General features: G+C 44.4%; 1 protein-coding gene across 2 annotated transcripts; it reads left to right on the forward strand.

Moving 5' to 3' along the window:
• Positions 1-4625: 4625 nt before the first annotated feature.
• On the forward strand, positions 4626-24050 carry IVD (isovaleryl-CoA dehydrogenase). 2 transcript variants are annotated; one of them, XM_072624126.1, is made up of 12 exons: positions 4626-4848; positions 6601-6690; positions 6963-7014; positions 13828-13997; positions 14445-14538; positions 14798-14934; positions 15844-15940; positions 17868-17961; positions 19056-19137; positions 19824-19928; positions 20102-20201; positions 20667-24050. In XM_072624126.1, exons 1-12 carry the CDS (start codon positions 4708-4710, stop codon positions 20798-20800), a joined length of 1296 nt encoding a protein of 431 aa, XP_072480227.1. In that variant the 5' UTR covers positions 4626-4707; the 3' UTR covers positions 20801-24050. The 2 variants fall into 2 exon arrangements, with proteins under 2 accessions (XP_072480227.1, XP_072480228.1); XM_072624127.1 differs by having other exon boundaries at positions 20129-20201.
• Positions 24051-25486: the final 1436 nt, after the last annotated feature.

Genomic DNA, 25486 nt, shown 5'->3' on the forward strand with positions numbered 1-25486 from the left:
TGGAAAATGTTTTGTAATTATGTTCATATAGTTCCTGAGTTCAAAAGTTCACTGAACAAAACAGTTTGTTGAAAGAGAGAATTAAGTTCAGGGAATGAATGACTATGAGATAAACCAAGCAGTTAAAAAACAAAACTAAAAGTTTGAAAAAATAGAAGATTAATGTGAAACACCTCATTGGAAAAACAACTGACCTGGAAAATAGATCCAGGAGAAACAATTTAAAAATTATGGGACTACCTGAAAGCCATGATCAAAAAAAAGAGCCTAGGCATTATCTTCCACGAAGTTATCAAGGAAAACTGCCCTGATATTCTAGAATCAGAGAGCAAAATAAATATTGAAAGAATCCACCAATCACCTCCTGAAAGAGACCCGAACAGAGAAACTCCTAGGAATATTGTGGCCAAATTTCAGAGTTCCCAGATCAGGGAGAAAATATTGTAAGCAGCTAAAAATAAACAATTTGAGTATTGTGGAAATACAATCAGGATAACACAGGATCTGGCAGCTTCTACATTAAGGGATCAAAGGGCTTGGAATAGGATATTCCAGAGGTCAAAGGAACTAGGATTAAAACTAAGAATCACCTACCCAGCAAATCTGAGTATAATACTTCAAGGGAATAAATGGTCATTCAATGATATAGAGGACTTTGAAGCATTCATATTAAGGAAAAGACCAGAACTGTATAGAAGATTTTACTTTCCAATACAAGAATCAAGAGAAGTATGAAAAGGTAAACAGGAAAGAAAAATCATAAAAGACTTTCTAAAGCTGAACTGTTTACATTACTACATGGAAAGAAAATATTTATAACTCTTGAATTTTTTCTCAATATTTGGGTAGGTGGAGGGATTGTACATACACACACACATACACATATACAAGCAGAGAGTACAGGTTGTGTTGAATCAGAAGAGATGATATCCACACACAAAAAGTAAAATAAAAATTAAGGGGTGAGGGAGGAAAATAGTGGGAGGAAAAAGGGAGAAATGGAATGAGGCAGGCTATAACTCATAAAAGAGATAAGAAAAATCTTGTTCAATGGAGGAGAAAAGGGAGAAGGGGAGAGGGGAAAAGTGAAGTTACTCTCTCTACATATGGCTGAAGGAGGGCATAACATGCTCACTAAATTTGATATGAAAATCTATCTTACACCACAGGAAAGCAGGGGAGGAGGCAACAAGTGGGGTGAGGGGAATGATAGAAGGGAGGGCAAATGGAAGAAGGGAGTTACTAGAAATAAACACTTTCAGGAAGGGACAAGGTCAAATGAAGGAAAAAAAATAAGGGAGGATAGAGTAGGATAAAGGGCAATATAGTTAGTATTATGGAAGTCCTTTGCAAAACAACACATATTTAGTCTGTATTGAATTGCTTGCCTTCTCAGTGGGGTTGGGGAGGGAGGGAGGGAGGAAGAAAAGTTGGAATTCAAAATATTAGCAACGAATGTTGAGAATTTTTATTGCATATAACTGAGAAATAAGAAATACAGGGACTGGGGTATAGAAATTTATCTTGTCCTACAAGAAAAGAGAGAAGATGGGTATAAGGGAAGGGTGGGATGTGATAGAAGGGTGGGTACATTGAGGGAAGGAGTAATCAGAATGCAAGGTATTAGGAAGCAGGTGGAAGGGAGTGATGGGGAGAAAAATTGGACATGTTACAAAGTGAGGTAAAAGCAATTAGTATTAAAACAATTGACTGAATTAATTATTGAGAATAAATCAATGACATCTTAAGTTTGGGGAAAAGAATTTTAATCTAAATTTCCTAGAGGAAGGTAACCTTGGGTAAAATTTGGCATTGATGGAAAAGTTAAGGTTTTAATGGTAAATTTGATTTTATGATTGCTATTTAATCAGGAACTAGAACATGCATAGAAAGGCATGTAAGCCACTTAAGACTTGCCTCAAAAGATGTTCGTTAGTCAAAGTGAAATTATAATCATATTCGAAACCTGGTTATTGAAACTTGCTATTTTAAGATACTATGGGACTAATAAGTGACTATTCTTCTGAGTCTAACTCCAGATATGTATAGCAAGAAAGGCGCTCCAAGCGCCAATCCATGATGCCAGTAAGCCTGTGAGATGCTGGTATGAACTGCAAAAGGTGATCTCATGGGAAGGGTGGGAGAGTGGCTGTTCAGCCTGGGCTGAGGTAGGATTCTACTGACCCAATTTCCCCACTGACACCTGGCAGACTTTAAGCCTGACTGAATGCAAATTGACAATCTACTCCTGTCTGGAATTGACATGAAGCTGGGGAGATATTGTTTCCCTGCAATGTTCCTACTTTTAGTGGCAATTTCCTATAGTCAAAACATTTGTAAGCTTAATACCACATCTATTAAATTATAGATTGTTTGTAGGGAAACATCAGAGGTTAAGTCTAAAATTAAGCTATTAGGCTTAGGACTTTAGAGCAACAACAATAAGTTAGGGTCCTTTAATTCTTAGTAATACTGTGGAGACAGGTCAAGGGCTTGTGAAGTTAGCAAACATAAATATTTGTGTCTCAGTTGGTTAATGTTTTAAAAAAAAATTCTTTTGTGGTCTATATGGTAAATGCTTTAAGAAGAAGTATCACCTGACCAAAAGTTGGAATTGTTTTATGTGTTATGAATTCTGTTAAAAATGGAAAAATTAAAAAAAAGAAAAAAGAAAAAGAAAATTTTCCATTATAATTTCTTGAAATATGATGTCTAGGCTTTTTTTTTTTTCTAATATGGCTTTCAGGTAGTCCAATAATTTTTAAATTATCTCTCTCCTCTATTTTCAGGTCAGTTGTTTTTCAAATGAGATATTTCACAGTTTCTTCTATATTTTCATTCATTTGAGTTTGAATTATTGTTTCTTGATGTCTCATGGGGTCATTAGCTTCCACTTGCCCAGTTCTAACTTTTAAAGAATTATTTTCCTTAGTGAGTTTTGTCGCTCTTTTTCCATTTGGCCAATTCTGTTTTTTTAAGGGGTTCTTTTCTTCAGTGAATTTCTGTGCCTCTTTCACCATTTGGCCAATTTTGTTTTTTAAGGTGTTTCTTCAGTATTTCTTTTGTAACTCTTTTACCAAGCTTTTAATTCTCTTTTCATAATGTTCTTGCATCACTTATTTTTTTTCCTCCCTCAGTCTTATACCTTTCTTTAACCTTTCTAGGAATTCTTTTTGACCTTGGGTCCAATTAACATCTATTTTTTGAAGCCTTGTTTGTAGCTGTTTTCATATTGTCCTCTCCTTCCGAGTTTAGTCTCTAATGCCACCACAGTATCTTTCTCATGGTGAAGTTTTCTTTGTTGTCCTTGTTGTAGGCTCATTTTTCCAAATCACTTTGAACTTAGAAGTTGAGCTCTGCTCACCTGGGGATGGGAAGGCACTGTGCCAAGTCGCAGGCTTTTTCAGAAGAGTTTGGAAGGAGGGGGCAAGGAAGAAAGGGAGTTTGAAAGCTTTCAGTTTTTCCAAGATGGTGTGATCTAGAGAGAGGTGTGATCTAGAGAGAGGTGTGGTCAGTCATTGCTCTCCTGGTCTGCCCTCATCTTTACCCAAGAAGGCCCTGGCTACCCTACAGCTGCAAGTGCTAGCCTTCCTCTTGATTCTGGAACTGTGACCAGCTCTCTTGCTCTCCTGCAGCCACGAGTGCTAGTGGTCCTCTCAGTCTATGGACTATCTCTCACTCATCTCAGTAGCCCTTAGTCCTGGGCAATACCTCAAACATCAATATTCTTGAAAGTGTCTTGGCTTTACTGTGTGCTGAAAGGAGAGGGAAGTTGTAATTTAAGCCTGGTTGCTCTGATTCCCTAGAAGACTTTAGTCATTAAAAACCAACCAAACAACAACCAATTAAACCCATCAGCAGTTGCATTGGCACCACATCTCTTGGCCGTCATCTCCTATCTCCTGTCCTCACAGTAGCACCCCACGCCTATCAGGCACTTGTTTAATTTTTGTCCATTGCTACTACTGGGGTCCTTTGGCGGTACCAGGGATAGAGCGCCAGGCTTGGGGTCACGAAGGCCTCATTTGAAATCTAGCCTCAAACGCTCACTAGAAGCAGGACCTTGGACAAGACACTCAACCTCCATCTTCCTCAATGGCCTCACCAATGGAGATCACTCTAACCCCTACCTCCAAGGGTGTTGGGAGGAAACATGGAGGGAATGTCTTGGACAGACAGTAGGTGGTATCTGGAGGATAACTAATGATACAAATGACCATCATTTAAGACTGGGAGCGTCTCTGCGGTCTGGCACTCCCAATCCCATTTCAGGTCGCCATTTTGTCCTTCTCTTGGCTTCCATATCCATGTCGTCCTCCTTCACCTGCCGCGAATCTCAGACTGACACGCCCCCAGGCCCGGACTGCGAAGTGGGGAGCAGCGCTTTTTCCTTGGGATTGTGGCTGGGGAAGAAGGAGGGGCAGAGGGCGGCTCCCCGTGGGGATGGCGATGGTGAGAGTAGGCCGCCGCCCACTGTGGTCACTTCGGGACTTCGGGGGAGGAGGCCCAGCCCCTGGGGACTCGCTGCTGATTGGCTCGAAGGGAAGCTCCGGCTGGGGGAGGGGGTCGTTCAGAGCGGCTGGACGCTGATAGGCTGCAGGGGACCCCACCCCCTCCCTGATTGGACAGAGGCAGAGACGCTCGCGATTGGCGGAGTTGCTGGGGGAAGCCCAGGTCAAAAGGCTGAAGTGCTGCTCGGGAGCAGCGATGGCGACGGCAGCTCGTCTGGCCTGTGCGCGTCTGCCCGGGTGGAGAGGGCGTCTGGCCGCGCTCTCCGCCTCGCGGCCGGGCTATTCGACGATGCCTGTGGATGACACGATAAATGGGCTGAGCGAAGAGCAAAGACAGGTAGCGGAAGTGCTTCCCCGCCCCTGGCCGAGGGGTCCCCCCGCGGGGTCCGTATGGGCGGCCGCTAGCCTCGCGCCGTGCCCGGGCCTCCCCTCTCACCGCCCTCCGCTGCCCCGGGCCCAGGCCCAGCCTCAGCTTCTCGAGTGCCGGCGGCCCGAGGTAGACGGACCAGCGCCGGCCTCCCCTTCCCTCGCCCAGGGGAACGACCCCTGCGGAGCCTCGGGACCCCCGGGAGCCGGGCGCCGGGGAACCGGGGCTCCGGGGACTGCCGAGCCGGGCGCCGGGGAACCGGGGCTCCGGGGACTGCCGAGCCGGGCGCCGGGGAACCGGGGCTCCGGGGACTGCCGAGCCGGGCTCCGGGGAACCGGGGCTCCGGGGACTGCCGAGCCGGGCTCCGGGGAACCGGGGCTCCGGGGACTGCCGAGCCGGGCGCCGGGGAACCGGGGCTCCGGGGACTGCCGAGCCGGGCGCCGGGGAACCGGGGCTCCGGGGACTGCCGAGCCGGGCGCCGGGGAACCGGGGCTCCGGGGACTGCCGAGCACGCAGTAGCCGGGCCCGGCGCTGTCGGGCGTCTTTAGAGGGACTTCCACCGGGACTTTGCCCAGGACACTTGCAGTCCGGGCCAGCGTTTGAACGTAAACATTGCCAGGCACTCCTGTAGGGAAAGCCTTTCCACAAGGGCATCCCGAGGGCACGTGGAGATTGGAAAAGGAGGCACCTTTTGGAATGACTCCGGTCATTCTGAACGCATAATGCTTATTTTGCTTTGCCTTTCGGTAGAGCCAGGTCCTACTGGCACCGTCTAAGGCCCCAGGGCCCCCTGCTGTGATGGTTGACAGTGAGTTTCATGGAGCCTGAGAATTTACAGGGAGGGACCTCAGGGTTTAATGGACAGTTTGGTGGCACAGTGGATAGAAGCCGGGTCTGGAGTCGGGTCCTGAGTTCAAACGTGGCCCCAGACGTTGGGCACCAACCCCCTCAACCCCCTTTGCCTCAGTTCCTGAGCTAGAGAAGAAAATGGCAAACCGCCCCGGTATTCATGCCAAGAAAACAAATTCGATCAGGATCAGACACAACTGAGCAAAGGAGGGTTTCAAAGGTTCTTCGTTCTGAAGTCTCGGCTGCACCTGAAACATCTCCAACAGCATTTTTCCATGCCGTTTCTTACGCTTTCCCAGGGCATGCATTTACCAGCTTTGTAACCCTGGGCAAGCAAGACATTTTAACTTCTGAACCTCTGTTTCCTCATCTTTAAAATGAGAGGGTTGGACCCTAGTCCACCCTAAGGTGCCTTCTAGCTCTGGATGTATGGTTCTGTCTATGACTGCGCTCTGTGAAGTCTTGGGCAGGGGATATCTGGGACTCCTAACCAACTCTAGTTCATCAGAGCTGGCTGTCATGGCAAACAGAAGTCAGACAATTCAAAACCTTTATGCTCTTGGGCAGATAACTTCACTTGTCTTTCCTCAAGTGTAAAATAAGGGGATTGGAATTGATCACCTCTAAAATCCTTTTCTGTTTGTAATCTCTAATCTTCTTGGCAGTTTGGGGGCCAATTTAGAGATTCTGTTGTCCTGTGGAATGACATTTCATTTCTAGGTCCTCGCCTCAGCTTGTGGGTTAGCATGTGTTTTGATGTCCCTCTTTAAGCTGAGACTAGTTCTTATGATGAGAATGTGGAAAGAATTTGTAACCTGTACAGTGAGTGGTCTCTTCAGCAATGCTTATACATCCTCTCTTCTTGTTTCCCAGCTCCGGCAGACGGTGTTCAAATTCTTTCAGCAACATTTAGCCCCCAAGGCCCATGAAATTGATCAGACCAACGAGTTCAAGGACCTTCGGGTAAGTCCAGAGTTTTGTATTACTGGCAATGAGAAGATATCCTCTCAGAGAAAAACCTGAGAGCAAGCAGTGAAGTGTTGGAATGGGTAGGGTCCCATGTCATTGCTTATGAAGACTCATTTGTTTGTATGGCTAAAATTTTTGCTAAAATCTACCCAGTAATAATAGGTCCTTTCTTTAAGTGGCTTGAGATTGAGTGTTTGGGTTCTGGGCAATTGCTTCATATGTCAGATACTGGTTGCCTGGTTTTGCATTTCCTTTTCTATTTGCAGGAATTCTGGAAGCAACTGGGGAACCTAGGAGTCTTGGGCATAACAGTCCCTGGTGAGTTTGGACCCTGAAAAAAAAATAGATTTTCCTATTGTCTTTATGCCTACTATTCCCAGAAGGAGTGAGGAGAATAGTGTTTACTGATAATACAAGAAATTTCTACCTTCATCATCCCCAGCTCCACCCAGTGTCCTCAGCTTTTTGCCTAACCTGCTCAGGGCATCCTCTTTCTGCCTAGTATCTTCCTCCTTCCTTTTCAGCCTCTGGGTCATCATGAACACCAGCTGGTTTGTTGATTAACTCCCAACCTCCTATGGTAGTTCCCAGTTCCCTCCTTCGTTCTTGTGTCTGGCCTTGGAAGTAGTCTTGACTTCTAAGAGCTTGAAGTAGTGAAGTAGTTGAGATCTATCTGTCTTCCCTTGTCCTGCCCTTCATCTTCATCTCTGGCTAGACTTAACAAGAGTCCAGACAATAAATGGATAATACTAAATTCAGGCTCTGATCGGGATATGGGGACTTAGGTTCCCAAACTTATTTGGCCTGTCACCCCCTTTTCAAAAGAAAATTACTTAGTGCCCCCCTGGAAATCTACTTTCTTTAACCTTTTAATGGTTTTTTTGAAATTTGCATCATTTCTAAAAAAAAAAACTTTGAAATGACACATCTTAATTTTAATAATTCATTGTAAATTTGTGGATTTTCTGCATTGAAATTTTGATGGCAAAATATTGTATCATGTAATCACATAGTGTCACATTGTAAACAAGTCTTTACACCCACACATCCCAGAGTCAATAAGCTCACCTGCTAACACTTGTTTTTTTTAAGACCTGTTGGTGGACTTGATAACCAATAACAGATTGGTTATAACTTGCATTTTGTGTGTTTATTTAGAAAATAACATAAGTACTATGATTTTATCTCCGTTACACAACAAATGAACCATCTACGAACAGTTTTTCAAAATCCTCCTCTCTTTCCTTATGCTTTCACCGCTCACTTATTTTTATTCAGTCTCTCCCAGTTACACCTGAGGTGACTACTACCCCTCCATCATTCCAGTGCCCCAAGGGGGCAGTGTCACCCACTTTGGGAACCTCTGTAGCGAATAGATCAAGAAACGAAAGCAAGCTAATTTAGCAATCAGGCTCCTCTCTCCCCCATTGCTTCCATCCCTCTGATGAGTAAAAGACCTTGTGCTAGGTTTCTGCCCAGGGGACTCTTCTCAATGGTCAAATTGGGGAGGGAATAAAGAGGGAGGAGATTGCAGTGACATCTGTCCCAAAAGCTTTGAGCCTGGTTAGAGAAAGAACATGGGGCAGAGGGGAAGTTGTTTTTTAATATGCTACAGGGAGCATATTAAACGTAGTAGGTAAGAAGCCTAGTTATTCTTTCTGATGGGTAGTTAGGAGAGTTCCCACTTCCCACCCCTACCTGGAATAGCCTAATGCAGGACTTTGAGAACAGGAATTTCACCACCCCAATACAAAAATCTGCTTTGCCCTGCTGTCTGCATAGGTTTCCAAACCAAAGGATTTATGAAACCCCCCCCTGTATCTTAAAGCTCTCTAGTCTTGGGTGCAGGAGGCATTCCTTTTGCTTAGTTCTCTTTTACCAAAAAATGTGAGGGTTGCATTTAATTGTAGTGGTGAGCCAAAGATAGATTCTCAATCCTGGGCAGTCCCAGGAGTCAGGGCATAGTCAGAAGCAGGCCTTGGTGCTGCTCTCCTTTGATATTCTTATTGATATACTCTGGCCCAGTGGCTAGAGCAGGATTGCTGTCCCAGTAGGTAATTTAAAAGTGTTAAATGAATGTACTCTTCTTTCCCTTCCAAGACATATGGTTCCTCACAACAAGGAGTTCTCCTGATGACCTAACCTTAACTAAAAGAATGAAAAAAAAAATGACAGACTCCTGAATGAGAGTGCTAATTCTCCATCAGTCGTCCCCATAGAGAATATATTGAATCAAAAAATGTTTGATTTCTAATGTGAGAACTTAATAAAAATGGACCTGTAGAGTTGGGGGACCTTGAAAAGACAGCTACCTTTGAGCCCTTTTGCCTAGAATAGCTTGGCAAATTCCCTAGTTACCACAGTGCTGCAGCATTGCTTTGTTTTGTTTAAATTCAAAGGGTATGACAATTTTACTCCCTGAAAATCCTTAACATGAGTTTCTCTCCACAACCACCTCACTTCCAGCTCCAACAAGCCAGCACTTGGGGGCTGAGGTTCAAATGAGCTGCTCCCAAGCATCAGGGGCTTTCGGCAGGGGCAGGGCTGCTAGTCAATGTGAGATTAAGATCAGCTGCTCAGGAGGGGGCAGGGCCACCACCCAGGGCTCAGTTCCCTCAGGGGGTTTATGCTGAGATCTTCAACCATGGATGCGGGCTACTGCCTGCTTTGGGAGCCCTGTCTGCTGCTGCCACCTGAGGAAGCCTGAGTTACAGGGACACCCCACTCCCCTCTCACTCAGCCGAAAAGACCCTCTCACTGACCTTTGGCGCCTGTGGGTTGAGGGATCTGCGCTGCTGCTAGAGATTCTGCCCCTGAAGCCTGTTCGGATCTGTTCCTTTCGGTGCGCATGGCAAAGGCAGGGCTGGGCTCTGCTCGCTGCGTCCGCGTCCGTAGAGCAACAGACCTTTCCCGTCGGTCGTCGGTCTTTTGGGTCTCTCTGGGACAGAAATCTCCTCCACTCCATTGTTCTGTGGCTTCTGCTGCTCTAGAATTTGTTGAGAGTTCTTCTTTACAGGTATTTTATGGGCTGTGGGGGAAGAGCTAAGCATATGTGCGTCTTTCTGCTCCACGGTCTTGGCTCCTCCCCTCTTAACATGAGTTTCTCCAAGAACTACTCTGCTTTTTCTACATAGCTCTGTTCATTTTTTTATCTTTCCTTCTCAGATTCTTCCCACCAAAATATGGCATCTCTGTCACCAGTCCAGTTTCTGATTCTCTAGTTTTATAAATCTATGCCAAGAAAACCTGTCACTTTAAGCCTATCTACCCTTGACCCCTGACCAGGATCTCTTGTACCAGCATCTCAAAAACTCCTTTCTTTCTAAACTCCATACCTCCAAACTTAATTATCATTTGAGTTGGCTGACAACCTGCTATTTCTTTTTTCCGAAGTGATAGGTATGGCCTCAGGTACTATTTGTATTCGCCTTGTAGACAATACTTATGTAGGACAGGAAAGACAGAACCAGTCTGGTAAGTTTTCAGGTATAGTCCAGAACTATCCTGCCGGACAATCTTGAAAATCATAAATGTTGAAGGGACTGTGAGAAAACTGGTACATTAATTCACAGTTAGTGGAACTATGAATTGGTCCTGCCATTCTGGAAAGCAATTTGGAACTATACTCAAAAAGCTGTTTAACTGTACATACTTTTTGACCCCGTGATATCACTATTGGGCCTATACCCCAAAGAAGTCAACATACCTAAATAGTTATAGCAATTCTTTTTGTAGTGGCAAAGAACTAGAAACTAAGAGTACCCATCAGCTGAGGAATGTGAGGACCTGATATGGTTGGAATATAACTCAGCATTCCAGAATGAATCTGTTGATCGTGGCAATATATGAAGTCTTACGGAAACAGACAGATTGTACTGTAAGAAATGATGAAGGGGATAGTTTATGAGAAACTGAGAAAGACTAGTATGAGCTGATCCAGACTAAAGTGGGCAGAACCGGAAGAGTAATTTATACAGTAACAACATTCTAAAGACAAACAACTTTGAAAGACTTTCAAACTCTTATCAATGCAATGACCAACTGCTGTTTCATGGAACATGTACCTGCCTCCTGATAAGAATTTATTAAACCTGCATTAAATGTTTTGGATATGGCCAATGTGGGAATTTCTTTTGCTTGACTGTGTATTTGTTACAGTGATTTTGGTTTTGTTTTTTTTCCATGGGGAGGGAGGACAGAAGGAAATAAAACAGATTTTTTATTTTGTACTTAATAGTATTTTATTTTTTCCAATTACATGTAAAGATAGTTTTCAGCATTCATTTTTGTAAGATTTTGAGTTCCTAGTTTTTCTCCTTCTCCCCTCTCCAAGACAACAAGCAGTCTGATATAGGTTAAACATATAAATCAGTCATGTTAAAGCATATTTCCGTACTAGTCATGTTGTGAAAGAAAAATTAGAGCAAAAGGGAATCTATGAGAAAGAAAAAAAATGAAAATCTGTCATCTACATTCAGACTCCATAGTTCTTTCTTGGAATAGCATTTTCCATGACAAGTTTTTTGGAATCGTCTTAGGCCATTGTTGTTGTTGTGTTTGTCCTTCATTCTCAAAAAGGACCGTGACGTCAAGATGATGACAGGACTTGCAGTTGACTTTGATTTGAGTGAGGGAGGGCTGTGCAGAGTCATCAGCCTCACTTTCTTGTGCAGAGCCATCTGGGTCCAGTGGCCTGATATTTACTGGGGTGACTGGAGATGGCCCAGGATGCAGTGGGAGACCCTGGCCCTTTCAGGCCAAGGTCTTATCACATTCTCACTTTAAGTGAAATCCACCCATTCAATGAATAGGTTTCTTTAAGCTGCTCAAGGGATGGCCCCTTTAATAAAAAAAAATTCAAACTGGGAGGGGAAGACCCTCTGGGTTATTGCTATGAAGAGCCAAGTTTATCATAGTTGATCATCCCCACAATGTTGCTGTTACCATGTACGATGTTCTCCAGGTTCTGCTCACTTCATTTAGCATCAATTCACATAAGTCTTCCCAGGTGAGAAAATAAATTTTTGAAAAAGCAAAGACCATTCTGGACACAGATTGGAAGTTCCTACTTTTGTAATCCCAAAGGAAATAGACCAGTGGGCCTACAACACTGAAACCAAGAAAACTGTTAGGATGCCTTGGCTTGAGGAGACAAGACTTATACAGCAGAACTGAAATGTTGAAAATTCCAACCAGATTAAATTTCTTCCTTTGAAAGTGGAATGCTGTAGCCAAACATCATTAGTGTGACATTGCAAACCATGAAACTCTTCGTTCTTAGGGAGCATTTTGGTAAGATTATTTTGTCGTTATTTTAAATGCATTTCCATTTTGAAATGGATAATTATAAGTGAGAAAGTTTTTCTTTTTTAAGACACTTTTCCAAATGAATTTTTTCAGTTATTGTACATGAACCAAGAAAGATAACTTAGTTTTAGTTTTATTTTGTGAATGGATTTTCAGTATTTCTTTTGCAGTTTAATATCTCAGTGTAACAGTAATATTTTAACTCACTACAGACAGACTAGAATGATTTTTTATTAAACTCTCCTTATGGTAGAATATTAATGGGTAGGATAAAAACAGTGAAACATTGTGTCAGGTTTTTATAAAAAGTCCAAATGTTTTTTGGCATATGTACAGATTTTAAGTTCTCAAAATAAATGCCTGTAAAGATGGGGGAAAAAAGGCATATAACAGATTAGCCAACGATACCACCAACCTTGCCTGGCCTTCCCCACTTTCCTCTGGGATTGGAGACGACTGGTAGGTTTAATTGGCTGACATTTTCTTAGCATGGACTAAAACAGAATATTGTTATGTCTTTTAAAAAATTTTTTTAAATGTTATTCCAAGAATAAGTAAGGAAGTATAATGGACATTTTTTTTAACTACTGTGAAACTAAACTCATAGTAAATAAAGCTTCACTATACAAGGTCATTGCTGACACAAATATTTTCCTCTAGTCACAATATGAAAGATCCTCAAATTTAAGCAATCAAATTTCATTGAGGGGGGAGTATTGGTTAAATCTGTTTTAAATTTTTATATATTGCTTTAGGTTTTGTAGCTTTCTATCCATCTAGTCATCTCTTCTAACAAAAGACTGAAAGAGAATGGGGGATGGGGTAGGGAGGGGAAACAAGTTCACCAAAACTAGACAGCCCTTTGTGTGTGTGTCCATTGCTGAAGAAGACCATGCCATCAGAGAAATGATGACATGGCTTGCACTTGACTTTGTTTTGAGTGGGGGAGGGCTGTGCAGGTCACCAGCCTCACTTCTCCTCCAGAGCCATCTGAATCCAGTGACCAGATATTCATCAGGATGACTGGAGATGACCCAGGATGAGGCAGTTGGGGTTAAGTGCCTTGCCCAAAGTCACATAGCTAGTGAGTGCCAAGTGTCTGAGGTGAGATTTGAGCTTAGGTCCTCCCAACTCCTGCACTGGTGCTCTGTCCACTGCACCACCCAGCTGCCCCCTAGCCAACCCTTTAGTCAAATCTTAAAGCTTAGAGTTCTCTACCCCTTTTAAGAAAGGGAGGTATATTTTCTCATTTCTTTTCTGGGCCAGCTGGTTGAGTTTAAAAATAAAAGTTGCTTGAAAGCCCTACTGTGCTAACTGACCTCTAATCTCACCTGACCTGACCAGAATCACTAAAGGACTAAGCATCGAGGCCTTATTACCAGGTAATGCTTTTCTCCCTCCCTTCCCCCAACTTCCAATCTAATGCTTCATTATGGCATATAGGTGACCCTGGGTTTCTGGAGGCTTTGTCAGATCTTAGCAAGCAGGAAAGTCTGTTTAAGAAGGGTCTCAATGACAAGCCGCTAGAGAACCCGAAAGCCAAGGGCTTATGGTTACACGGAAGTCTCATTTCTATATAACATACAGATTCTCTTTCTGGGATTTAATGTTTTTCGTGCTCTTTTCTTTGCTTATGTCATAGTCACTTCTAAGAGAAGCTTCCAGTGCACCAGTCAAGCAAAACAAACGAATGTCTTGGCCATGTCTGAAAATGTATCACACAGCATTTTTCTCCTAAAGAATTCAAAGCAGTTATACTTTTATGGCTGCCTTCATTTTATCTTTGCTATCTTTTCCTCTTCCTCCTCCCTCCCCCTCCCCCAGCTCAGTATGGTGGCTCAGGCCTCGGCTTTCTGGACCATGTGATAGTAATGGAGGAGATGTCCCGAGCGTCTGCATCTGTGGGGCTCAGTTATGGAGCCCATTCCAACCTCTGTGTCAATCAGCTTGTACGAAATGGAAATGAAACCCAAAAGGAGAAATACCTCCCCAAGGTAAAGATGTGTGGCAGGAGTGTGTGCAGCAGGGTAGGGTGTACTGATGGGAAAGTGGCCCTTGGGAATAACCTGTCATTTAGGAACCTCCCCTGATGATTTGGTCCAATGACAGTTTCATAACCATTCTGTCCTGGACCTGATATGGTTGGAATATAACTCAGCATTCCAGAATGAATCTGTTGATCGTGGCAATATATGAAGTCTTACGGAAACAGACAGATTGGCATGATTCATCAGACTTTTAGGGATAAGACAGAGGTTCTTTCTAGTTCTTGAGAAATGAACTTTTATTTCCTGGGCCCTCACCAGTGCTCAGGTCCAAAAGGAAGCTATTCAAGATGAAATCCAAAGAATCACAAGGAAAGCATCAGGACTTTGGTACAATGGGTAGCTGCTAGAAGATCTCCAGGTTTCCTCATGGTGGTTTTGTGATGTCTCTCACAGCTCATCAGTGGGGAACACATTGGAGCCTTGGCCATGAGTGAGCCCAATGCTGGTTCTGATGTTGTGTCCATGAAGCTGAAAGCCGAAAAGAAAGGTGTGATGACTCTTAGCTTCAACCCTGGGCAACTGGCTACCATGACAGCGTCCAGACAATGCTTTGGGCTGGGTTAGAGGTTAGAGGGAATGTGGTATATCAGGAGAGTAGCATTTGGGCTGGGTTCCACATAAATGTTCTGGTTACCTGCTCCTTGGATCAGGGAATATCCTACTCTTAAAAAGAAATCCACATTCTCTGACTGGTTAAGATGGAAACAAGGAATCTGGCCTGACTAGCCAGAACGATATCTCCTTAGGGGATTACTACATCCTGAATGGCACGAAGTTTTGGATCACCAATGGCCCAGACGCTGATGTCCTCATCGTCTATGCCAAGACAGACACGTCTGCTGTACCAGTTTCTCGGGGCATCACCACCTTCATCGTGGAGAAGGTGAGCAGGGGCAAGTATGTGTCCCAGAAGGATGTGCTTTCTCTTGGCTCTAAAGCCAAGAGATTGATTTTACTGCCAAAATAGTCTTCTTTGCCAGCCCTGACCCTGATAGCCTCCTCCTTCTTAATACTTTCTGGCCTCATATTACATTATAAGTCAAGTCTAAGATACTTTAAATTTGGCTACCTCATTTCCTGTGTCTCTTCCTATGCCTCTGGACTAACCTCTGCACCTATGTCAAATTTACTTCTGATGACTTTACACCTGTCTTTAAAACTCACTCAGTGCTAAACCCCATGCTTAGAATTCCCTTGCTGTACAAAAAACAATCTTTCAAGCAACATTTGCAATGCTACTCTTACTTTGAAGCCTTTTCTTAATTAATTGAAAGAAACAGTTCATTCTTCCCGGACACTACTGTCAAAAATGTGACTCCTAAAGTTTCTCCACCTAAAACCAAGTGTTAGCACATTATATAATATTCTCTTGTCTTTTTGCCCATTTATCTCCATCATGTCAATGTGTGTTTAGCTCTGAGATGGCAGGGACTGTGTCTGGAGTTTTACTTGCATATAGTCCCTCATCCAGGACCACATGAAGATAAAAAGCTCAATTAAAATGTTTTGTGTTGCTGGTCAAAAACCAGTCTCTCTTTTTCCCCCATCTTCTCCTAAATTAGGAATTTGGAGGAACTGAGTGGAATAGGAAGCTATTTGCTAGAAAGAAATCCCCAAGCATGTCCCAGCGTCCCTCAGGTCAGCAGTGTTTTGCGTTGCCTGAGTACAGAACCACCATTTCTCATTTAATGTGGTATTAGTTGGATCTTGTATTTGGTCTCTGCCTCCTTGGGAGGATCTTTGATCCTTTGTGAGGATCTAGCCTAGGAACGTTTCTTGTTCCTCCACACAGGGCATGCCTGGATTTAGCACATCCAAGAAACTAGACAAGCTGGGAATGAGGGGCTCTAACACCTGTGAATTGATCTTTGAAAACTGCAAGGTCCCTGGTGAGTATCCCTGAGCATGAGTCCTGGCTCCAGCCATACCATCCAGAGATGGTGGGATCAGAGGTGTAGAGCAAAAGAGGATCTTGTGGATCATCAAGTCCAACCCTCTCATTTTACCATCAAGAAAACGGTCAGAAGTTTAATGACTTGCCCAAGGTCACATAAGCATAGGAACCAGGTTTCAAGCCCAGCTTCTCTGACTTAAAATCCATGTGTTTTTTTTTTCTCATTCTACCATGCTACCTACCATTCTTCCAACCCCATTCTTCCTAAATGTCTGTTAGACTATCCATCAAGGATCTAGAGTTAGGCCCCAAAACTGTAACTGTTTTCATGGGTCCAGATATTGGGAAGATGTCACTCCTGACCAGGGAGTTTGAGACAATCATGCTCACACACCAGAGTCTAAGGGGATAAATTATAGTCCTTATGCAGAGAAGCAGGCAAGGTGTCTGGTTCATGTTAATCTTGACAGGAATATCATGTGGGACCCCAAAACAGAGTCTGGACTGAGCCAGTAATTCCCTTCTGAGTACATGGAATCTTTGTCTACACTGAAAACTTGAATTTTTCACTGGCAAGGCTGAAAAACTGTCAGAACAGAACTGTCCACATAGACCCAAGATGGCAAGATGCTAATTTACTGTGACAAGATAACTGTATGAAGAGACAGTACCTAAGGAGGGCCGGTGCTGGCCTGATCATTCCATGGTCCAGGTGGCATTACTGGGTTAGCATTAGATTTCTCACCCAGACTACCTTCCTCACCAAATATTGGTTTTGTCTGAAGGCAGTACGTATGGATCCATCAGTGTCCACGGATTTTTTTTTTAAAGAGCTCAAAGCTCAACTCACTGAAGTGCATCATCTCTGTAAACTCAGGACTAAAGTACATTTTTATTAATGGGACAATCATATTGTCCCCAAAGATATCCAGTGCCCTGATGGGTTATCCTGATAGATTTCATGTATCACAGAGCATAGAGGTTAGGGCCTTCCCCTTTCTATGACCCTGGGGCAGTTCAGAGTGATGATTCTGTGATAGAACTGAAAGAGACTTAGAGATCACAGTCCAGCCCCTTCATTTTACAAAGAAAGAGAAACTAGGAGATGTGAATGTTGTTCATGTGATTAATAAGGTCAGAACCATGGTCATAAGCCAAGGATTCTGGATTCTGACCCACTGTTCTTTCCACCACATGAGAAATCCTGTGGGATTTCCCAGAAGGAGATTTGATCCAGATCACAAGTCCCCAAGATCTTCCCAGTCTAGACCCACTACCCTAACCCAGGAGATCCTGGGGACCGTTGTGTAGGAAGCATAGCATCCGTGTGGAAGGTTGCTGTCAGCAGAGGAAACAGGAAGCATTCTTTTATCATGACCCTAAATATGGCTAAAGGTATCCCTCACAGGCAGAGTTCTGAGCTGGAAGGGACCTTAAAGATGACCCCATCCCATTTCAGATGAGCATGGGACCTTTAAGGTCTGCCAAAGGCCGTGGGTGCATCAAGAGAAGGAAGCCTTGTAGATTTAAGAGATTGTTACTCTGTCTATGGTGTGGTGGGAAGAACAATGGACTGGGAGTCAAGAAACCTGAGTTCAAATTCCACCTCAGATCACTGTTATCTCTCAGACCTTCCATTTTCTCATTTGTAAAACAAGTATTTGGCACTAGTAACATCAAAAAGTTGTTGTGAGCAACGTGTTTTGTTAACCTTAAAGAGCAGTTACTCTGCTGTATATAGCATACCCTCCAGCAAATATCTCTTGAAAAAGCTCAAGTCTTCCATCCTGGGTCCTCTGTCACGTGCAGCTTATTAAGCACTTGCATGCATCTGGAATTGTATGTGCTGGTGTGTACTCTGATAAAAGTCTGTCCTCTGAATAGTGCTCTGCTTCCAACTGATTAGACCCTTTCCCCAATAGTCTCCAATGTCCTGGGTCACCTGAATAAGGGCGTCTATGTACTGATGAGCGGACTGGATCTGGAGCGCTTGGTGCTGTCTGGTGGGCCCCTGGGGTAAGTCATGCATTACCTGGATTTGAGTCTTCCTCCTTATCAGCTGCTGCCATCATCAATCTCCCTTCAGAACTGTGGATTCCTTACCTTCAGTTTTTCATTCTTTGGAACAAAGGTGATCTCTCTGTGTCTTTTACACACACACACACACACACACCACACACACACACACACACACACACACACACCACACACACACCACACACACACACACACACACACACACACACACACACACACATATTTTGCATTTCTTAGCATGGCAGTGGAATGTGCTTCAGAGCAAGATAAAAGACCACACAGAGTTGTGTTCTACACATAGGCTAAAGCAGAAGGCCTGGGTTCTAAACCCAAGCCTGCTGCCAAAAGTAGCAGACATCAGTACTTTTTTTCTGATCTCAGTTTTCCCGTTAGAGAAAGAGAAGTTAATAAATCGTAGTCATAGGACAGAAGCAGCCTTCACAGTGGAGAGAGAACTAGACTGAAGTCCTGAGTCCCAGTACTACTTCACACGCAGACATTCATACCAGCTGGGGGATCTTGGCAAGTCACTTACCCTCCCAGTGCTTCCTGTCTCTTACACTAGAAGGTGTAGGTGAGTTCCCACACTGACTCTAAGAAGAGTATCTTCACATGGAATATTTCATGTATGTATGAAGTCACAGATCCAGATACTTACTCTGTCCCATCCCACCCACCCCCCAAAATCAAAGCTAGAACAGCCTTTAGAGATCTTCCGATCTGGCTGGAGTTATTGAACAAAAGTTTCATTTTTTAATTGAGAGAACTGAGGCTCAGCAGTATTGTTAGTGGCAAGAGTTGGCCCAAGAACCTCAGTCTTTTGATTCCTGGTTCAGTGCTTTTTCATCTGTGATATACTACCTCTGAAGTGCTTTGAGATCAGAGGAAGGAGATCAGAAGAGCATGGGATGTCATGCTCCTTTTCTTCCTTATGGTTCTGTGACTTTGCCCTCACTGTCCCCTAACTCCTATTTCTGTAAAACCACTAGTCCTACCCCATCTCTCTCACCTTGCTTCTTTGCCAGCTATCCTCATTCAGGGATGGGCAATGAAGGGCTCCCTTCCCTCTGCAGGATCATGCAAGCCGTCCTGGATCACACCATCCCCTACCTGCATATGAGGGAAGCCTTTGGTCAAAAGATCGGCCATTTTCAAGTGAGTAGCCTCTGGCGGGGGCAGTGTGCCATGCTAGAGGAATGAGCAAGCCTTGGGATGCAGATGTGGCTGCTCTTTCCCTGGCTGAGGTTCCCTGAGCACCTCAAGTGCTTTATGGAAACATCAGCCCAGTGGCCTTGGAAGTTGTTCTTTGATTACCTCCATGGAGCCAGACTCCTGGCACAAGCTGTCCAAGAGGTGTCCATGGGATCCACCCCCCACTCCTCTGATCCCTCGGTGCTTTCATGAAGGAAATGGGCTTTGTTCCCTTACTATCCAGGCCTTTGGTTTTTAGGGAGCCTGCACTGTGTCAACTAAGGGCTTGTCTTCTGACATTGGTGTGGGAATATTCAGTTATTTTGGGGGGCACAGGTGGGACAGGATATGGGAAAAGAAGGAAGTGTGTCCTACAAGGCCTTCTTGTTTTAAATGGCACAGGAGAGGTTAATAACTCCCTGAAGGAAGTACTTTTAAGACAGCCTAAATCTTTTGGGGTGGAACGATGGAGAATGTCATTTCTCTGGTTTCAGCCAACACTGGCACCCTGAGCAAGTTCCACGCCTTCCCCAAGGACTCTTCCCTATCTCCGGCTTCTCCTGCTCCCCATCCTGGAGCCTAGAGCCTCTCCTATTCCTTAGAAGGAAAGGGCCTGGAGATATTAACCCTGGATACTTGTTTGTACCTAGCTAATGCAGGGGAAAATGGCAGACATGTACACTCGCCTCACAACCAGTCGGCAGTACGTCTATAATGTTGCCAAAGCTTATGATGAGGGCCATAATATTCCCAAGGTAAGTGCCTCCCCTATCAGGGAAAGGGGGGAGGGTGGGCTTTCAAACTCAAAGGAAATGGGGAGGGGGGAAGAATGCTGAAGAAGAAGGGGTTCTCTCTGCAAACCAGCCTGTGGCAAAGATCCTATCAGAAGGCCCCGCCTTGGCTCTTGAGGTGCTCCTCTCTGTCACAGGTACAGGATAATGTCATCTCCCCACAGGACTGTGCAGGTGTGATCCTTTATGCAGCAGAGTCAGCCACACAAGTGGCTCTGGATGGCATCCAGTGCCTAGGTAAGTGTACCCCTGCCTTGCTCAGCTGCCTCATGGGAGCAGCTGCTTCTCTGTTAGGGTTTTTTGACCAAGTCACTCACCCAGACCCTGAAACACTGTTCAGGCCACACTGGGGGACAGGGCACTGGTGGAGACAATGGCTGATGCTGGGAGAATATGCTGGCCTTTCTCCTGTGCAGATCCACAAATACAGCTGCCTATAATTACGGAAGAATGGGGAATAAGAAGCGTTGTTGCCACAACCAGTCCCAATGCCCTTTCCTACACCACCCTTCTTGTTCCCTGGGCCTTTTTCGCACCCTCGGCTCTGCCGAGGACCAGTCCCCACGTTTTTCTTCCTCATCCTGCCCCCGCCCCTCCCCACCACCCACTCCCTACTTTAGACCCAGAAGGAAAGGGTTGCAAAAGACAGATATTTTCCCCGCATCCTATTCCCACTAATGTCATCTTGTTCCTTGGCTGCAGGTGGCAATGGATACATTAATGATTTCCCTATGGGACGCTTTCTTCGAGATGCCAAGCTGTATGAAATTGGGGCTGGGACCAGTGAGATTCGGAGGCTGGTCATTGGCCGGGCCTTCAATGAGGCCTTCAAGTAACCCCTAAAAGTCTGTACCCCTCCCTAGCAAAGCAACCAAAGGACGTTTCTGTGGGAAGACGGGTTGTAATCTCTTTCCTATACCCCAGAACCGCAAAAAGCCAGTCCTGCTGCTTGTCTGCCTGTACTGGTCAGGATTTACTGAGACACGTCCACTGACGATGATGGGGCAGTGGCAGCAGACACACTCAGGAGGATCTTGACTCTACTTGTGTAGCCAGCCAGCCTTAAGGCATCTTCTGGGTTCAGTACACAAAGTCAACTTATGCTGGAAGAGAGCCTTGGAGTTTCTGAGGACAGACTTCCTTTGTTTGGTTCCCCACTCCCCACCATTCCAGACACCTACACTTCTGCTGTGGAAGGGCCTAGCTCTCTGGGGGAGGAGCCTTCTCTCCACGAGCCCAGGTTGTCCTTTGGCTTCTCCAGCCTCCCATCTCCTCCGTCTGTCTGACTTTGAGGAGCATCGTGTGATTGCTGCAACAGCTGCTGGATTTTTCTTAGTATTCTCTTTGGTTTTTAACTGAAGCTTCTTTACTCAGTCCATTTTTCTCATGCTCACAAACATCCTGGCACTCCTGCCTTTCCCCATGGCACCTGTCTGTAGTCAGAGGTTAACATTCTCTCCTATTTAACTGAAAATGTACCACGAGGTAGTGGCCAGTCACATAAACTCTTCCTGGGAATTGTTACAGAACACTGATCACTGGCCAGCTCTCCCTCTCTAGTTTGTTTTGGGGTGTTTTGTTTTTTTCAGTTTGTGTTGAACTTTTGAGAGAGTCAAACCTTTCCCCATCTGCCAGGGTTGTGGGGGACGAGAAGAATGAGAGTTATGCATTAGCTGCCCCTTTTCCTGTTTCTGCCCTCCTCCCTAAGGCAAAAAAATGGCCTTAGCTCCCCTCACCCTCAGCAGGTTGGTGATAGGGAACTGGTGAGGCTAGTAGTGTCTTCTAGATGAGGCACTCTCATTTTACACTTTGCATCAAACGAGTACCTACTGCTATGATAGGTGAAGGAAGCCAGCCAGCTTCTGCAATCCCTTGATCCTTTCAGTTACATGGAACCCTACAAAGACTTAGACTATTTTTAATTCCTCCAAAACCAAATGGTTTCTGGAGCATCTACCCTAAGAAAGCACATGTCATTTACAAAGGTACATCCTGACCTCTGGCCTTAGAGCTTAGCAAAGAAGAATCTGGTTCAGGACTGGCATGCCTTGATACTGTATTGGTCTAAGTAAAGGCCACACTTTCCCCCAACCTGGTTTCTCTACAGCCCAAGAGTCACACATCTATTAAGAGAATGAAATAAGAGTGAAGCAGCAAAGATAAAAATAACAGTTTTATTGGAATTGGAAAAAATATTTTGTAGTTATTTTGTCCAAATGTTAGGATATAACCGTTTTGCCCCTTTTCGGAGCCATGCCGTGTTAGAAGTATCACCTGTATCTGACTAAGACAGCAGCTAAAAGGTTCCTGTGCCTGTGCTTTGTTGGGGCTGTTAGCAGCCTGGAACCTGCTTCCCTGCCCTTCCCAGCACCAGGAGCTGTTATATCCTTGTGATCCCACCTGCGGCTGTCTCCCTTCACAGCAGGGCTAGCTCAGCCTCAACATGCTGGCCAGTTTCCAGACTCTGCATTTCTCTGAAACCTCAAGGGCTTTTTTTTTTTTTTTTTTTGGGTCACAGCAGTTTGGCATCGGCTGTTTTGTCACACATGTGGTGAGCCAAATCCATCTGTTTGAAAATGTGTTTTTAGTGTGTGGCAGGTATTGTCTGTTTTCCCAACCTCTTTCTCTGACTGGTGTCCTGTCCCTTGGCGACCATGGAAATTCTGGGTACAGGCTGTATTCTTCTCCCTCCTTGTTGGCTTAAGGGATTTGGAGAATTCCTTGCAGGTTCTAGTCCGTCCTTCCTGAGGTATTAAGAGTTCCATGTGAGTCATGTGGGACTGTTCCCCTCCTATTTCTCCCCTGCCACACATTTTTCTACATGTGAAATCAGGTTTAAGTGAACATCAAGGATAGTTGAATGGAAAGAGAAGTCGCAAAGGCTAACCTGTTTCCTGAAGGGGTGTCTGTATGTGTATATATACACTCATCTCATAGATACATAAACACACACATCTCTGATCTTTTTAACCAAACTTGCCCTAGCTGCATTAACATTCTCTGAGGGTTAGAATTAGTGGACTGCTAAGAAGCTAGCTGAAAGGAACGTCATTATTTTACAGATGAGGACATTTGAGGCAGCTCAGTGCTATAGTATCCAGTGTGCAAGACTTGGAGTCAGGAAGATCTGAATTCAAATTCTTCCTTGGGCATTTATTAGCTGTGACCCTGGATAAAATGAAACTATTTCAGCCTATTTTCTCCTCTGTAAAATGGACATAATAAATAGCACCTACCTGATAGGGTTGTGAGGTTCAAATGAGGTCATATACACCATGCTTTGCAAACCTTAAAGCATTGCTATGTAACTGCTAGCTGTTACTGAGGCCCAAGGTGGAGCTTAGAGCTAGATTCTGGGTTTTGTAACTTGGAACAGCAGAAGGCTTAAGAGGCTCTGAGCGTGAACCTTGCTGCAGGACTAGATCCACCAACGTGTTCCACCCCTTGCTCAACTTTCTTCCACACTGCAGCAGGTCTGAGCTGTTCTATTCCAGTGCCACCTACCATTGTGGAAGTGGAGGAGGAAGGGGAAGTAGTGCTCCGAGCATGATACCCAGAAGGACTTACACCTGGCTTCTAGTCAGGCACACTAACCAAGCATTGCAAATGCCCTTTGGCTTGCCTGCTTGAGTTTCTCTGTTACCTAGCCTCCGATGTTTGTCATCTCTCAATTGTAGCCCCCGGATAAATCACACAGTAGGTTGCCCCTTAGTTTTTCCTTCCTACACCTTATTCTTAAAAGTACAAGTAAAATCAGATTGAAATGACCACCAAGAGTATTCAGGGGGAATTTGGATAGGGGGAAGATCTTAAAGGAGCAACATAAGGGTGCATCTTTGTGACCTTAATTCAAGTAAAATCTGGTTTAAATGACCAAGAGCCAATGCTTTGAGTGCAAATTGAAGTATAATTTTCACCCTTTATTTTTTTTTCAATATGGCTAATAAGGAAATATGTTTTACGTGATTTCACATGCTTAATTGCTGTCATTTGCCTTCTCATTGGGTGTTGGAGAGAATGAGAAGGAGGGAATTTGGAACTCAATTTAAAAATAATGTTTAAAATAAATTTTTTTGTTTGTAAAGATTTTACTTTTACTTAGTTTTAGTTTTCAACATTCTCTAAGATTTTGAATTCTAAAATGTCCCCCCCTCCCCAAGATGGCAGGCAATCTGATATAGGCTATATTTGTACAATCATATTAAACATTTCTGAACGAAAGGGGAAAACCATGAGAAAGAAAAAAGGATGCTTCAATCTGCATTCAGACTCCATAGTTCTTTCTCTGGATGTGGATGGCTTAGAATAAATATTCTTTTTTAAAGAGCCAGTGGCTTAAATCAGCCAAAGGTATAAAAATGACCATTCAGAGGTTAGGAGAGGTGGTCTTAAAGTCGCAATATGCACAAAGGGTGCATCTGTATGACCGGCAAACCTCAGTGTCTGGACCTCAGTTTCCTTATCTGTAAAAGGAGATTGAACTGGATAACTTCTAAGGTCCTTTCCATCTCTGAGTCCTGTGATCTTAATCTCATAAGTAGCCCAAAGCAAGATGCACACCCTAGTCCAGCACACAGTCTGCATTAAAGTGTTAGTCATTATTGGGCTCCTCCAGACTGGACCTGGGTGACGACCCCTCCCAGGTTCATCCTTGAGGGTGGATGTGCTGGGAAACCCCCAAAGATGTCCCTGCTTCCCTTAATTGAGGAGGAGGAGGGAAGTGAGTGTATGTAAACTTTAAAATTATACCTTTATTTCAATATAAGTAGCTCTCTAATCCTGTTTTGTTTTATGCATTTGAAAGCATAGTGAGAGGGCTTCATCAGACTGCCAAGCAGTCCATGGCATTAAAAAGGTTAGGTTAAATGGGAAGGCAAGCTATAGCTTGCACAAAGATCCTGAGATTCCAAGGTGGAAGTGACTTCAGCAGTGCAGTTTGGAAGAGACAGCACCACCTCACCTCTTCATCTCTTGGCTGGGCTTTGACTAATACTTCAGCTTTATCTCTGGCCAGCTCTGTTCAGCTCTCAGTACCAGACTGGAGCTGGGCTCTGCTGCCAACCTGCCCTGATGACTGAGCTGAGTGGAGCTCGCCTGCCCCCTGCCGGAATTTCAGAAAATCGCGAGCAAGCCCTTTTTCCTTCTGCTGAAACCTCCCTGCCTTCCTTGAAGGTAGCCTGTTCCAGTGCCCAAGTTACCTGATTGGTAGAGCTATCTTGAGCCATCCCTTCACACTCACTCAGCCTTAGCTTCATCAGCATTTATGTCACATACTATCTAGTGCTGTAGTTATATGTATACAGTCTTTTAGAGTATAAACTCCTTGAGGGCAGAGACAAAGACTGTACATGCCAAAGTACCTTGTATATAATAAATGCTCAACAAATACTTGTTGTACGAATGACTATTTTAAAAAGCCCACTTCCAGGCTTGGTAGAAACAAAACTGCTCAGTTCATGTAGATCACCATTCCCTGCCTCTAGTTCACATATGGTTCTGTCCACCTTGGTGGACCAAGAATC

The sequence above is a fragment of the Notamacropus eugenii genome, chromosome 7 (genome assembly GCF_028372415.1).
Source record: "Notamacropus eugenii isolate mMacEug1 chromosome 7, mMacEug1.pri_v2, whole genome shotgun sequence".
Classification (NCBI taxonomy): domain Eukaryota; kingdom Metazoa; phylum Chordata; class Mammalia; order Diprotodontia; family Macropodidae; genus Notamacropus; species Notamacropus eugenii.

Bases quoted from the DNA above. Each gene is read 5' to 3' on its own strand.
- IVD (XM_072624126.1), top strand. From the start codon at position 4,708: ATGGCGACGGCAGCTCGTCTGGCCTGTGCGCGTCTGCCCGGGTGGAGA. The intron at 13,998-14,444 runs GTAAAGATGTGT...TGTCTCTCACAG, and splicing joins AGGAGAAATACCTCCCCAAG to CTCATCAGTGGGGAACACAT. The intron at 14,539-14,797 runs GTGTGATGACTC...ATATCTCCTTAG, and splicing joins GCTGAAAGCCGAAAAGAAAG to GGGATTACTACATCCTGAAT.